Source organism: Gordionus sp. m RMFG-2023, chromosome 1, assembly GCF_954871325.1.
Source record: "Gordionus sp. m RMFG-2023 chromosome 1, tfGorSpeb1-WG-v2, whole genome shotgun sequence".
NCBI lineage: Eukaryota > Metazoa > Nematomorpha > Gordioida > Chordodea > Parachordodidae > Gordionus > Gordionus sp. m RMFG-2023.
Genome location: NC_088775.1, coordinates 31,693,081 through 31,710,084, shown reverse-complemented (window position 1 = coordinate 31,710,084; position 17,004 = coordinate 31,693,081). Strand labels below are relative to the sequence as shown.

At 27.5% G+C, this 17,004-nt stretch overlaps 1 protein-coding gene across 3 annotated transcripts in view; it reads left to right on the top strand.

The window, feature by feature from the left end:
- The window catches only part of LOC135922976 (F-box/WD repeat-containing protein 7-like), an 85,213-nt gene that overhangs the window by 12,859 nt on the left and 55,350 nt on the right, over positions 1-17,004 (top strand). For all 3 annotated transcript variants that reach the window (XM_065457543.1, XM_065457544.1, XM_065457542.1), the window contains exons 2-5: positions 6,265-6,785; positions 8,611-8,717; positions 9,124-9,301; positions 9,654-9,788. In XM_065457543.1, the coding sequence (XP_065313615.1) occupies positions 6,471-6,785; positions 8,611-8,717; positions 9,124-9,301; positions 9,654-9,788 (735 nt within the window). In that variant the 5' untranslated portion in view covers positions 6,265-6,470. The remainder of the gene's footprint in view (positions 1-6,264; positions 6,786-8,610; positions 8,718-9,123; positions 9,302-9,653; positions 9,789-17,004) is intronic.

Genomic DNA, 17,004 nt, shown 5'->3' with positions numbered 1-17,004 from the left:
CAGCCAATTTTCAAACTAATTGGTCTGATACCTTTCTAACAATAGAAATAGGACCCACATTAGCAAGAATTCCTAGATATGCCCGAGATTCAGTAGCTGAATGCTCAAACCTATTAAGGTATTTAAATTCCAATTTCAATCTTTTAGACAAATCTTCTTATCAAAACAAAACAATCTATTATTTTTTAAAATTATCAATCTTTCTATTTGTAAGAAATATATAAGCATCACCAACTGACCCAACCAATTCATAAGCAAAATTAATTACAAAAAACATTACAAGTTCACTTAAATATTAAGATTAATGAAGGCTCAACTCCAAGAAACGTTAATACATTAAATTTGCTTCAATTAAAACACCCTTCCGTTTCTTATACAATCCCTTCAGGTAACACTTCCCATACCACGGCATCATATGACACCTACTATCTCATATAGCTAAATCTTGTAACTTACCAGCTTTTTAAATAAAATCCTTGAGGTTAGACCAATTTTATTTAAGACACGGCTAATAGCTACTATAGCTGGGTAATAGCTGTTTTTTTGGTAATGACTAAGCCTGAGCCGATTTATTTTTGCTAAGCCTCGATTAATTTTGTTTAAGGCTTCCCATTTTATTTGGCTAAGGCGAAACCTGAACCAATTTATTTTGGTTAAGAGCCGATTTTAATTGCGTATGGCTAAGCGTACGCTGATTTTGATTGGCTAAGCTTAAGCCTATTTTGATTGGCTAAGGGTAAGTTAAATTCTATTTTGTGACTAAGCTTAAGCCTATTTTGATTGGTTAAGACTAAGCTTTCGCTTATTCTGATCGGCTAGGTTAAGCTAAGATTTTGACTAGTTGACGCTCTGTTTTATTGTATAATAATAATTTAGAAGAGTGGCAATTGTAATAATCGTCATTAGAAAACTTTTCCAGTTTTTATTAATGAAAATAGGTAATAATGAATATTTTAAATATTTTTTATTTATAATTCAATAATAATGTAACTCAGAATAATGGCAATTGCCATGCTCGACATTTTAAAACTTTTTCAATGTTTTTAAATGAAAATAAGTATAAATAAATATTTAATAGTGTAAATTCAATAATAATATAAGTATTAAGGGTGACATTTGTCATATTCTTCAGTTTAAAAACTTTCCAAACTTTAAATAGGTAAAAATTTATATTTTTTATATGTTTTTGTGAAAATTTTATAACAAAAAATAGGGCTGTCTACTACATATTTTTCACCGATTCGATCCAATATTGGTTCAAAACCGATCCGATATTTATATTGATTTTTCGCCACCCCCTTTGAACCAAATTTAATTAAGAAATCAATATGTTTTATGCAAAAAATCGAATTATGCATTTAATTTAATTTTTTTTTATTCTACAATAATTTAAAAAAAATTATATTATAATAGATAAAATAAATATATTTAATAATATATTCAGTTGGTAGGTATGAATTATAAAATTGTAATATTTAATATTAAAAAATATAATATATTAGATTTTTTTAAATAAAATATTTCCATAATTCAGAGACCATATTTAAAAAAATTCTTTTATTTAAAGTAGAAATATTAAAATTGGCGTTATTATTTAAAAATATTTAAAATAAATAAAACTTTAGGTGTTCCTTTCTATTTTTATAAAAAAACCTTTAAAATACTATAAATATATTTAAAAAAATAAATAAAATTTAAGAGTTGTTGTGCATTTGCATTGTTTTAAAAAAAATATTATTAATGTAAAATAAATATACATAACATAAAATAAAATAACAAAAAAAAAAGTAAAAAGATCGGATCGGGTTTTATAAGTATCGGCCCGATCCTATATTTTTGGAAAACGCTAAATATCGGCGCCGACCCGATCTGATATTTAATATCGACACAGCCCTAATAAAAAAATTTATAAGGGTAACAATTGTCATCTTAGGGTAAAGCTTACAAAAGTATATAAAATATATTTTCACATATTATTTAAATTTTTATCGCACTCCAATATAATAAGAAATAATTCAGTCATAATTTAAAGAAAACTCTCAGAGTTTTTTTGTTGTATAAGATTATTTGCAAATTTTTTGAATTGAACCAAGTAAATATAAGTTAATATAATGATATTTATTATAAATCATAAAAATCCTGCATCAAATAGTACTGAAAAGACTAAATAATTTAAAAAATGCTTTTGATGCTTTATATAGATCTGCCTTCTCCTCAAAATTCTTTGAAAAATTTCCTGAATATTCCCATTATATAAATTCCTGTTATGGTCAGAATTCTTTTTTTTAGTTTTTGGGCATAAGGTTTAGAATTCTCAACAATACGATCCTTTAGACCCTCTCCTCTTTTTCAATAGGTATTTATGACATCGTTTCTAATATAAAGTCTAAATTCAATCTTGACCTTAACCTTTGGTACATGGATGACGGAAATCTATCTGGTCCTGAGGCTTATGTGTTAGAGCCTATTAATCTCTTAATTAATGAATCCAAAGCAATAGGTTTTGTTTTAAATATGGATAAAACAAAAATTAGTTAATTATATCAGATATTTTAAATTGTTTTAGAGTTGTTGATTGGGAGTCTGTCTCCTTTTTAGGATCCTCGTTAAATAGTGCTATCCACATAATAGCGAGCGTAGAGAAAGCAATTTTTTGCTTTACCAAATTGGAAGCTATATTGAATAATATTCCTGCCCATTAATCTTTATATTTAATAAGGAAATCGCTATGGCTTCTTAGAAGTTTATATCTTATCATGGCTTCTTAGAATTTTATAACTTATTAGGGCCTCTTCTTCATTTTTGAACTTTTCTTTCCTTCATACCTAGACCTGAAAATTAAAAACTTCCTTGAGGTTATCTTAACATTCATTCTTTCGAGTATAATTGGGCGATTGCACAACTTCCGACCATTTAAGGTGGTTTTGGTTTCTCCCTCTTAATTTAATTTCTTTGTCAACCTTCCTTTCTTCTCGTCTTCAATACGAGGAGGATATGAATAAGCTTTGAGTGGTAGAGATAGTTTATTTGAACTGCCTATGACTTATGAAGGAAAAATTATGCCTTCTATCTCTTCCACAGTCCTCAGCACAAAGAGACTTTCTTAATCCTCTCCTAGCTAATATTAAGAAATTAGTGGGAACTAATCCCTTTTTTGAAAATACTCCAATCTTCAAATAGGGACAAAACTCTGAACATTAATGGCTTAAATCTGTCCCTGCTGCCAATATCGGTCTTTTGCTATTCGATGAGGAGCTGAGGGTGGCCATAGGGTATAGGCTAAGATATTGTCTATGTCTACCCCAGAAATATAAAGGTGCAGAAAAGATTTCTAAGGGCCGACATGGTCTAACCTGTTTATATTCTCAAGGACGGTTCATCGCCATATAGCTATTAAGTTTATAATCTCGAACATATTAGGGTTGGCCAATACCCAAACCTTGAACCCGTTCACTTATCCCTGTCTGATAGGGAAAAACCAAATGGGCTCACAAAAATTTCTTGGTTTAAAGGAAACTATCTAATTTGGGATCTTGTGTCTCCCGATTTTCCTCTAACCCAAATATAGATCCGGTTGTTACAGCCGAAAGATAAAAAATTAGAAAGTGCTACGACTTTTCAAATTTTCCCTTTATCTCATTAGTTATTTGTTAGGCCATCATTTTTTTTTAAAATGGTGATCAGATCCTCTTTTAAATATTACAATCAACTTAAATCGCCTTTTTTCCAGGCTTTTTAAATACAGTTTTTATATTTGTCTTGTCTTAAATTGTTTGCATGATTTTTTTTTACATGCTATTTTTGTAAATTTTTATATATTATGCTTAAGGCTGCGTCCAAAATCTTAAAAATATAAATAAATAAATAAATTTTGAAGAAAAAAATAACATAAGCTATTTTTAATGTAAAAATAAAATGATGTCCAATTTCATTTTTCGGTATTTATTTATAAAAATTAAATTTTTAAAAAAATAATTAAAAAAATAAATTCGAATAAAAATTTATTTATTTTTGGAATTTTTATAAAAAATTAGTAAGTACAATTTTTAATGCTGTTAATTTTTATAAATTTATTAACCCAAACGATTATAGCCATTTATATTAATATATTTTTTAGTATCAGAGTATAATTTTATGGAAAGCATAAGAGTGCACAGAAACCTCTGGTACGAAAATGACTTAAAATTCAGAGATTCTGTAGAAAATAGGAAAATTCAAGAGAAAATTGGAAAAAAATTGGAAAAACATATAACCTGAATTATGATCATGTTCAGTTCTATGTTCAAATATTATATAATAAATAACTAATAATTGAATCATATCAAGCATTTAAAATATTTTAATTTTTTTAAAACTTAAATGTGTCCAAAGTGTTTTGTTATTAATTTGCGAAAATTTTAAAATTTTAAGGATTTTTTAAAAACATTTTGTACGCAGCCTAAAAAAGAAAATTAGAATTAATTCTTTCTTGGTTATATCCAAAATGTTTTGCAAAAAACCTCCAAATTTATAAATTTTCTCAAAATAATAAAATTATGAAACATGTTTGAAATCTTCCATTATTTTTTTAAAAGTTATAAAAAAAAACAAGAAAAGAAAAGAAAGAAGAAAAAAACATAACAAAAAAACTAAAATACAAAAAAATATTCTTTACTAATTTTTTCGACCCAAAAAAATAAATTTTGAAAAATTTTTTATACAAATTTATTAATTTTTTTAAAAAATTAATTTTTGTAAATGACGAAAAATAATTTAGAAAACTATTTTATTTTTACATTAAAATAACTTGTTATTTTTTTCTTCAAAATTTATTTATTTATATATTTTTTAGATTTTGGACACAGCCTTATATAGAAAAATAATAATAACATCACATACAAAAACATTTTTTTATATAACATTTTACTATATTTTGCATGTAAGTTGCAATCAGGGACCCAGAGTGAACCGTAACGAACCCTTAAACCATTATAAACCGTTATAAATATCTGAATCGTAACCGAACCGATATAATTATTTTTTGAAGGAGTAAAAAGAACCTTTATAAAAAAAATTAAACCGGTTCAGTTTTTATATTTTAGAAATGGAAATAATTTGAATATCCAGAATTATATAAACTTGCTCTTAAAGTACTGGCGGTTCCCGCAACACAAGTTTCTATAGAAAGGGCCTTTTCGGGGCTAAATTTTGTGTTATCGTCACAACGAACAAAAGGAAATCCATTTATATTAGAAAATATATTACTTATACGTTCAAATAATATACTTAAAAATGAGTTATTTTGAATCTTATATTTTTTTTTTATATATAATTCATAGATGCTTCTAATAAAAATAAATAGAAGATGGTGTTGCTACAAAAAAAAATTTCTAACCGCAATGAACCTTTATAATTAGCTGAACCGAACCTTTATAAATTTTAAGAACCGTAACCAAAACGTAACCATTATAATTTTTTACATACTGAACCGTAACCAAACTGAACCGTTATAAATAACGGTTCAGGTCCCTGGTTGTAATTAATTGCTAAATTTTATTTAAAATTGTAAAAATCTTTTTATTTATTATTGTTTGAATTAAAAGAAATTTCTATAATTATTTCAATTTACCCTTATTTTAAATATCTTCAATATTTTGATATTAAGAAAATTAATTCATATACTTCAATACTTTACTATTAAGAAAATTAATTGATATATAGTTTAACAAAAATATTAATTAAAATAAAACTGTTATAAATTTATTTTTTAAATAATATAAATTGGGCATAAAATTTTAGTCAATCCAAAATAGTTTTTTCGTAAATTTCACAGAAAAACAAATGCTTAATGTAAATAAATGAATGAATATATTTAACTAATTATTTTTTCTTAGGGGTAATTTTTTACAGGACACATAAATAAAAAAAATCATGATGGGATTGGTGGGACTAAGATTTTTTTAGAAGCCATTTCTTAGTCCAGGTTAGGTAGTAAAATTGGGTCTGATTTTCTACCACTAAATATAAATTTGATTCGGATAACCCACCATTGAAATTTGATTCAAACATTTAGATACAGCCCCCTCCCCCACCTCCTTAGCCAAGAAAAATGATCTCATTTTAAAGGTGTACATAATATATTAAAATTTATACTTTTGATCCAATCCAAAAGTATTTGGGAACTTTTTTTTGTTGAAATTAAATTATGATTTATATATTATCTTCTCGACTTCGTACATTATAATATATCATCCTTTTTTTAAAAAAAAAATATATAAATTTAAGATTTTGAAAACCGATTCTGCCGTCGTATGCATTCGTCACTCGTGATTTCTTTACATTAGATACAACTTGTTTCCGCATTTAATCATTGATAGTATTTCGTAAGAAGTGGTATTCATAAGGAAAAAATAAATTGGGTATTAAATAAATAGTAGAAAAAATAAATCGGGTAAAATAAAGAGGTCAATCACAAATTCCACCCTCGCCTTATGTTTTCGTTGCTCGGGAGCTGCCAGCTCGACTTGCACCATAATTCGCTCCTGAAGCGAATTCCTCTTTTAGGGGATATCCCCAAAACAAATTACGTAGAATTCGATATATCCGCAGCGAAAACTGTTCCTGTTATAACGAGTTCGAATTCTATCAAGCGTAGAAGGTACAGCGGGTGCTCCGATAAGATATTTTTCCACCATCATTCGTTGAACCTAGTCGTAGCCAACAATATTAACAAGAATCCTATCGCCCTAGACCTAGCTCGTAAAATAAGTCTCAAATATCGGAGGTTGCAGAGGCTTAACAACAAGGTTTTTGATAATTTTTTTTAAAATTCGAGATTCTTTTTCATATTCGATATTCTAATTGAAGTTTTATTACAACCTTATTTTGTTTAAGCCTGGATCGGATTAAAAAAAATAACATTTTCAAACTCTGCCCAGAATTTTAAATTTTGTTATTTTAAATTTTTTTTATAAAATATTTACAAAATTTTTTTTTAAATCGGTCCAGATTTTAAAATAATACACCGATCCGGGCCTGAAGATCTCTAGTATAAATGCAAAAGATAGATAAGATTACTAGCAGTGAGGGATAGAAAAGAAAGATAAATATTATATTATTAGTATCACAAGATATTCTATTTTTTTCTCTCTCGCATTTCTTCCTTTTCATTAACTTATTGGAAGATTGCGAAAAATGAAATACCTCCTATTAGAGCCAACAGCAAATTCTTTTTATGAGCGAGCCCGAATTATTTATTTTTTAGGTTCTAACATGGTCTGGCCTAGGTTTTTATTTTAGGTCCGACCGATTTTTTATGCTCGAAACGGGTTTTACAGACTGACCCACAGGGTTCTCTTAACGCCTTTCTCCCATTTTTTCGCCTAGCTTAGATTAAAATCATAAATATATAGAAATTTAACATTAATAGTTGAGTTGATATAAAAAATAAAAAGTAAATCAAAAATAAACTAAATAATAATGCTTATTATAAAAATATAGGTATTTTAATTTTTGTTAAGGAAAAAACGACAATTATTTTGACCCTTGTAACTTCTCACCCCTCTACTTTCTTCGTGAGAAAATTTATAAAATAAACATTTGATTTATTTTTTATTTATAAAGTCTATAATTTATTAAAATAAATTGTGTTCATTGCTTCTTATGTTGTTGGTATTTAATTTTTGTTAGGGAAATATAAATAAATTAAGTCTTTTCTAGTGGAATTTAATAAGGTGATACTTTAGGTCACCTTTCCACTTCACTTAAATCGCCACAATATTCAATTGGACTCATAGTCGCAATCATGAATTATAAAATATAATATATAGTAAAACTTTATCTTCCTATTAATAAATGTAATAAATATTTTAAACTTAATAGAGACCAAATTTATTTAATTATGATTAATTTTTAGTTTTTACTCATCACGTAAATTAAATATTAAATTATAGATCATAGGTTTTCCATTTATAAGGAAAATAGAGTTGTTTTTTATTCAATTTAAAAGTTTCTGAATAGTAGAGTTAAACATTGAAGGAAAGGTTATTTAAAAACATATATTATAGTATATAATGCGAAAAATCACAATAAACATCAGATATCTCTACAGGTCAAAATATTACGCCTTAGCGGATTAAAATTCGGATTGATTTAAATTTATTTTTTTTAAAATTGTCCCTAGGCTCGAATTTATAATTTTTTAAGCTCGGTCGCTTTTTTAAAATTTTACTCATTGCCCGCTCTGGGCCTGCGGGCAAAGCTTTGAACCCGAATCGGGGTTCAAAAATTCAAAGTTATTTGGTTGGACATTTTAAAACTGACCAAACAGGAACCGATTTATAGACTACCCATTCAACTCGAGATATTTCGGATGGGTTCAAACCTCTTTCAATTACAAATTGATTGATTTTAGAGATCTGGAATCGTTTTCATTTTCAAATGAACAAATTGAATAATTGAAATTATATCACACAAGCCCTAGAAATTTTTTGTTTTTTCCCCAAATTTTTCTCAATCTAAATTCCCGGGAAATTTACATCCCTAATTATAAGTCGCGTTATTTTTATCTGTTAATTTTGTAATTATCATTTAATGCTATTTTTCACATAATTTGACAATAATGCATTTTAGCCAAGGAGCCGAAACGCCTTAGTTGATCCCTTCCTTGCATTCGATAATTCGACAAACGAATCCAATAACCACAAAAAAGCTGACAGCGGAAACGTTCATCCCATTAGGTAACACCAACTTAACTTTAATAAATTAAAATATCATACGACCTCGATAAATTTAAAGGTAAGATAATTATCATATAATATATTAGATTTGGTAAATTATTCTTTAATTTCCTTTGGTTTAATTTAAAGATAAATCCTTTTAATATATATTAATTTGTTAATTTTAACTATTTCAAATGAATATATTATAAATTGTTATATTATAATTCTAACTTATATTTTTAAAGCGGTGGCAACCTCTATAATCCGATTAACTGGCCAACTTAGGCAAATATTATACCTTTTTGGATTTTTACATAATCATATATTATCACATATAGAACTTAAGACAAGTGACACATCGCCTAATTCCAGACTCAAATACAGATTCAAATTTATATATTTTTTAACATCGCACTCAATTTAGATCTAAAAGGGAAGATCAAAATTTGCCTATACCGTTTTATCCGGGTTATACAGTTCCGAACGGTTCCAATCATTCGTCAAAACCCTTCCAGCTTTCCGCTTCTGACCACACCTGGAAAAAAATTCCCTCCCTAGAACACCCTCAACCCAACCTCAAAAAATGGTTGTCAATATTTCAGGTAACAATATCAATATTTCTTCCTTTAAAATACTTTTATTATACCTTCCTTAATCATGATTAGTTTCCGGTTTATTTATATGCTCATGAATCACTTTTAGATTTGCTATCACGTAGAGAGAGTCAATATCCGAATGCAATCATCTATTACATTAGTTTTATTTTTACCTTTTTTTAGTCACAGTCTCCTTTAAAAGGGATAACTATTTGATTTAAAAAAGGTCATAAACTATCATGTTAGCCTTATCAGATTTAAAAGTACAAAAAACAGCCAAACTCAATAAATGATAATTTTTTTCTCCGCAGTTTCCTTAGGGAAATAACAGTTCATTTAAAAAATAATAAAACAATAGAATTGGGACAACGCCGAACGATCCCTGGCATTGAAAGAGGTCATCAAATTATGCCACCCCTCCCAGATCCGTCACATGATGAATATCATAGAACCCCTATTCCAGCGAGATTTTATATCGCTCTTACCTAAAGAAGTTTTTATAACATAATATATAGTCAATGTGGTGAATTTTTAAAATATTACTTTAATATTTGAAGGAAAGCTTACATTAGGATAGGTAGCAGTTTAAACATTAAGGGGCTTAATTTTTTTAAAAAAGAAGGAAATTCATATTTAAGATTCGCAACAAAATAAAAATATCAAGGAATGGGGGATGGGCTGTCTAAAGTTTTTAGGAGGGTTGGAGATCCCTCTGCTCTCCTAACGACAAGAGAGATGATTAAAGAAATAAAAGGCTGATTGATAATATTATGCTTAGTTTTTTTAACCCATTTCTGCATGATTTATTTTATGGAAAAAAATACACAAGGCTCTGCATTAGACTTATATAAACGTATATAAATTTATTTTTTTGATTCCATCCAAAACCTAAAAACAGAGTTTTATTTCAAAAATTTAAGTATTTATAAGACTTTAATGTAAGAATCGTAAGTGTTGTGTTTTTGTTAGAATGTTTTTTTATTAAAATCATCTGCTTCTTTTGGGTTATAATAAAATTTTTATAGCTGTGTTCAAAATTATTTATAAAGATTGCTATTAAATTATAATTTTTTTATATTTATTATTACTCTAAATTAGATGTTTTACGATACAGTTGATATGTATAAGCAAAGTTTGAAAATTTCCTTATTAGTGATTAAATTTACTATGCAAGTTATAATTTTTAAAATTATTATATATTATAATTTTTAAAATATTATATATTTATAGTTAGATCAAAAGTAAAAAGACCATTTTTATTTTTAAATTTTCTGAAGTTAACTATATGAAATAATTCAATTAAATTTAATTAAACTTTTAGTAACTTAAAATAAACTCAGTCACCAGTACTCTGAAGAGTGGTGGCTAAGGGCGAATAACGTTCAAGCGATGCTTTATTTACAAAATCAAGCCAATAAATAAGTATAATTTATAAATATGGAGACCCTGAATTCACAGTTAGAGCGAATTCGCAGCCAAATGCAAAAATAATATATTTTGTATACTTCGCCCGAATTTGCGGTAACTATGAATCAAAGTTATGATGATAACGCTATGATAAAATTTGAAAAACATATGTTGCGATACAATGATAAATAAATACGATTAAAATAATTGCGAATTTGATAAAAAGATATATTATATTTCTGAAATATATATAAAATATTTAGTTATTTTAAAAAATATTAACGCTGTGAAGAATCAACTGTGATTCCGATAGCGTTTAGGTTTACTAACAACGCTTGAACATAACACGTTTAATATAAATTCAGCGTAAGAGAGTAAAAAAATAAAATAAAAACAGTCAGAAACTTTTAGACCTTCAATTCTAATTATTAGGACAAAGGAAAAAGAAACCTTATAATTTATGATAAATATTATATTTGGGGGAGTAATATTAGTCTCAATTATGGTTAATTTTTGGAGAATAATTAAGTTGTCACTTATCAGGTTTTTTATAGTACGTTATAATCAATATAAGCCAATTAAATATTGTTAGTATATGAGTTAATATTTTTTAATATTCATCGTAATTATTATTTTAAATTTTGCTTTAAGATTAGCTATTAAAAATTGAAAGAAAATTTTATTTTTAGAAGAATTGCAAAAAATAATAAGAAAAAACCCGAATACGAGTGCCAAACTTACTTGTTATAGCTTTGGTCAACCAAATTATATGTCGCGACAACGTGAATTAATAAAAATCTAAAATGCGAGAGATGTGGCCGAGAAGGACATCTAACGATCAATTGTCGAGAAATCGGTAATTACAATATTTCGAGATGCTTTAAATGTAAAAAAATGGTCATTCTTAGGACAAAGGTTTTTCAAACTTTCCCTATACAAATCAACTGTATCGCATCATAAAACATCCGGTTGATAACTGTAATGTATTTTAATAGTAAACGAGTTTTTCTTATTCTTTTATTTTGTAATGTAAAAAATCAAAAATCAGCCTTTATTATTCAAATTAATCTCAAAATATATAATAATAATAAAAATAAATATTTTACAAAAAATAACAAAAAACAACAATTTAATACACATCATTTATCCCCAGTCGATCTGGTTTCGATCGTATCCTTTTGGGATATCGATCTTGACTTGTTTCTTCCTCCCTCTCCTTTGAATTCATTTCATCTTTATTTTTTATTACATCCTCTTTGTTTACTATCTCTTCGGTTTTCTCTTCTACTTCAGTACTCTCTCCAATTCGTATTCTTCAATTAATACATTTTCGGTTCTTTTCCTTAATTGGTCCGTATGACGTATAATCGTATTACCCGCTATACTTACTTCATAACGTTGTGATCCGAGTATGCCTTTAATAATGGCTTCTTCCCATTTTTTTTCTTTATTATTGTAAAGGCGCCACCAAACTTTTTCATTTATCTGAAATTTTTTATTGTGGTATTCAAACTTCTCCTTTTTGTTTCCCCGTTCGAAAATTTGATCTAACAATAGGTTTAAATTTTAGTAGTATTTCAGCGGGACTTTGTTCAGTTTCTGTTTCTGGTGTATTTCTGTAATTGTAGAGAAAAATAGCTAGGCTGGTTTCTAAATGGGTAATTCCATGACAAAACGACCAGTGATTCGGCCGACCATCTCAAAAATGAATGAAATGGCATGTTAGTTATTTATGTTGTAAATGATAATAAAATCCAAATTTTAGAGCCCCAGCTCAATCAGATCCAAAGATATACGCCTTCAAAGTAGAGAATCGCGTAATGCGTGATTTCTTATATCTTGTTTTTCTTAAAAAATACTTAAGATAGAATTACAAATAATATATCACTTTATAGCCCTTAAAATTTTACATTGGAAAATATTGAAAAAAAGTTTAAAAATTAGCGTTTTTGTATTTCCAGTAAAAATAAAAAATTAACATTCCTGGGAAGGGATTTTTTTTTGGTGTTGATACTCTCTAAAAATATTTATTACCTTTATATTAAACTATTTAATGAAAAATCTCGATAGCCATTTTTGTTTTTTTAATTTTATTAAAATTTTTATTATTTTTGTTAATAAAAAAGGATAATATAGATGGCGTTATACTAAATTTATTAATAATATATTATATTTAATAATAATATATTTTATATATTAAAATCAAAAAAATCGATTAAGTATAACCAGTATGATGTCCTGGGCCAATAAATGAGGAAGCGGCCCATATAAAGATACTTTAAAATTATATTCAAGCTATTATAAAAATATATCTATTTATCGCAATCATTTTGCGCTTAAATAGAAATTCTTGAGGCCGTAATTTTTATATATTTCACACTTCTGGATCTATCGTTATTATTTGAAATTAAAGATTTTATCATCTTATTTTATTTTTCATTCCTTTCTTTCTATTAAATCTTTATATCGATAAATAGGAAATTTAATTATCAATCATGATTGAAAAGAACATAAGGATTATCTTTTTTTACTTAAAATTTTTTTTTAAATTTAAAAAATTGTAATAATATGAAATCACTTTGTAGTAATCCATTCATTAGAGAAGGCCATAAGTCTATTTCAAAAAATCTACAAAAGGTAAGTTTATTTATATTATGGATTAAAACCTTTTTAATTTTAGATTCTGGATTGATATCGTGATATTTTTATTAAATATAAAATTAGGTTACACCAAAGATGATTAAAAAATCCAAAGGTTTATTAACAATAGGCCAATCATTATGTCACTCATGTCGCTTATATTTGATAAATATGGAATCCATTGAGGATATATCTGAAAATGAAGAGCCCGAACTAGCCACATCCAGTTCAACTTTGGATATAATAAATATATCGCTAGAAGAAATAGGCCAATCCCCAATAAAAAAAAGAAAAGAATAAGAGAAAAGAAATATCCGCAAGAAAAACTTAAAAAAATAACAAAAGCATTAAGTCAAAACATATTAAGAAGCAGCCTTCCTGAGTTTGATATACAAAATAATAAAAATGACGAACTTCTTCAAAATAAAAAACATCATTATCCAATTATTTCTAAGGAAAAAAAATATCAACTTCTTACTATATTGCCCCCTTCTTGGACCTTTAAAAAAATTGAGATGGAGTTCAAAGCCACGAATTACTTGGTAAGAAAATGAAAAAAACTAATAGAATTAAAAGGATTTATGTCATCTCCCAATATAAAACCTGGGCGAACAATTGATCAGGAAACCGTGAATATTATAGAAAAATTTTACTCTTCTGATGAAGTCAGTCGCGCGATGCCCTGGAAAAAAGACTATAAATCCATAATAATCAAGGGGAAAAGAGAGCAGTCTCAAAAAAGATTAATTTTAAACAATTTAAAAGAATTATATGAACGATTTAAAGAGAGGTACCCGATAATTAAAGTTGGATTTTCTAAATTTGCAGATTTACGGCCAAAAAATCGAATTCTGGCTGGAGCCAGCGGAACACACAGTGTGTGTGTTTGTGTAATTAATCAAAATTTTAAGCTTATGTTTGTAGATGCTAATTTGGCAAAACTATTAGCTATGCCAGAATATACATTACATAACTATAAAAATATTTTAGCTCAAACAATATGCAATCGCACTCCCTATTTGTTATTTAGGAGATTGTAACTATTGTCCAGACACATTCTCAATTAAAAAACAATTAGATGTTGTATTTGCCCAAAATGACATAGATCATATATCCTTTAAACAGTGGGTGTCTGTTGATAGAAGTAATCTGGAAACAATAACAAAATCTTCTCAAGAATTTTTAAATTTTTTTAGAAAAAAATCCACCTATGTTACGTCATTCCTTATATTATTATTAAAATTAATATAACGCCATCTATTTTATCCTTTTTTATTTATAAAAATAATAAAAATTTTAATAAATTTAAAAAAACAAAAATGGCTATCGAAATTTTTCATTAAATAGTTTAATATAAAGGTAATAAACATTTTTAGAGAGTATCAACACCAAAAAAATATCCCTTCCCAGGAATGTTTAATTTTTATTTTTACCGGAAATACAAAAACACTTAAAATTTTTTAATTTTTTTTTAATATTTTCCAATGTAAAATTTTAAGGGCTATAAAATGATATATTATTTGTAATTTTATCTTAACTATTTTTTAAGAAAAACAAGATTTAAGAAATCACGCATTATGCGATTCTCTACTTTGAAGGCGTATATCTTTGGATTTGGTTAAGTTAGCACTCTAAAATTTAGAATTTACTAAAATATACAAAATAAATAACTATCATGCCAAGTTTCGTTTATTTTAAAGATGGTCGTCCGAAAATCGCGTTTTTTTGGTCGATTTGACGTGGAATGACCCAAATCCCTCTCGTTTCTTTTCTAAAAGTTCGAACTAAACGTTCGGCCATGCCGTTTGTCTGAGGATGGTAAGGACTTTCGTGCAATAATTGTATTCCGTTTTTTTTCACAAAAATCATTGAAATCTTTGCTGCTAAATTGGGGTCCGTTATCAGAAACGATTATTTTGGGAAATCCGAATCTTGCAAAAATATTTCTTAATTTTTTTATCGTGCTTTCGGTCGTAGTGCTAGTCATGATAACTATTTCTGGCCAGCGACTGCTAGCATCTATCACTACCAACCAATAATGATTTTGAAATGGTCCAGCATAATAAATATGTAATCGGTCCATGCTTTTGGTGGTTTTGGCCAATTTTGAGTTTCTGTCATTTGAGGCATATCGTGTTGTTCCTGGCATTCTCTACATTTTTTGACCCAGGTTTCTATATCTTGGTTTATATTAGGCCACCACGCGTATTGTCGTGCTCTCATCTTCATTTTTACCATTCCGATATGTCCTTGATGTATCATGTCCAACACGTTGTTTCGGTATTGTTGTGGTATTATCATTTTCGTTCTCCATAATAATCAACCTCTCTCAGTTGTAATTTCCTCTCTCCTTTGGCTATACTCCTTTAAACATGCATCATACTTTATTGGCCATCCATCTATTGTATATCTGTATACTTTAGAAAGTATATCATCTCGCATTGTTTCTCTTTCAATTTCGCTTGCATTTAAAGGTGTTTCTCCCATCTGTATTTGATCTAGCGCTTCTTCTTTTGATATTGAAGTTCCCTTTAGGGGTAATATAGATAGCATGTCAGCATTTGTTATTTGTCTACTACTTTTGACTTCTATTTCATATTGATAACCGGCTAATAATAAAGCCCACCTTTGTATTCGGGCAGTTGATGTTGTGGGTATATCTTTTCTTGGATAAAATAAAACCATTAATGGCTTGTGATCTGTTTGTAATGTGAATTTTTTTCCATATATAAATTCTTTGAATTTTGTAACCTTGAATATGAAGTGCTTCTCTTTCAATTTCGCTATAATTTTTTTCAGCTGCATTTAGTGTTCTTGAGACGAATGCAATTGGTCTCTCCTTACCCCCTTCTATATGTGATATTACTGCCCCAATTCCTATAAATGATGCATCAGTTGCTAATATAATGGGTAATTTTGGATCATAATGTTGTAATATTGGAGTACTACTTATTTCTTGCTTTATTTTTTTATACGTATCTTTGCATTCATTAGTCCATTTCCAAACAACTGCTTTTTCTAATAATTTGTATAATGGTTTGGCTTTGGCTGCAAAATTCGAAATAAATTTAGAATAGTATGTTGCTGATCTTAGAAATGACTGTAATTGTTTCAAATTTGTTGGTTCTGGTGCATTTTTTACTGCCTCGGTATTTTTTCGGTAGTTGTAATTCCATTTTTTGAAATATTGTGTCCTAAGTATTCGACATTTTGTTTGAAAAATTTACATTTTTCTATTTTTAGCTTGATTCCATTTTCATCTAGACATTTTAGTACCTTTTTTAAATTTGTTTCGTGTTTCTCTCTATTTTTCCCGGTTATTATAATATCATCTAAATAACAAGCTACTCCTTCAAAACCCTTTAATAAATTCTCGATGGCTCGTTGAAATATTGCTGGAGAAGACGATATATTAAAAGGTAGTCTATATTTAAATAATCCTCTATGCGTATTGATTACAAGATATTTTTGAGACTCTTCCTCCACTTTAATTTGGAAATAGGCATCTGAGAGATCCAATATTGAAAATTCCTCTCCATATTGCAAATTGGCTAATAAATCTTGGATTCTTGGTATTGGATATAATATTAATATTTTGATTTATAGTTCTTTTAAAATCGCAAATTCTTAATGTTTTATCTTTCTTTTGAACAATTACTATG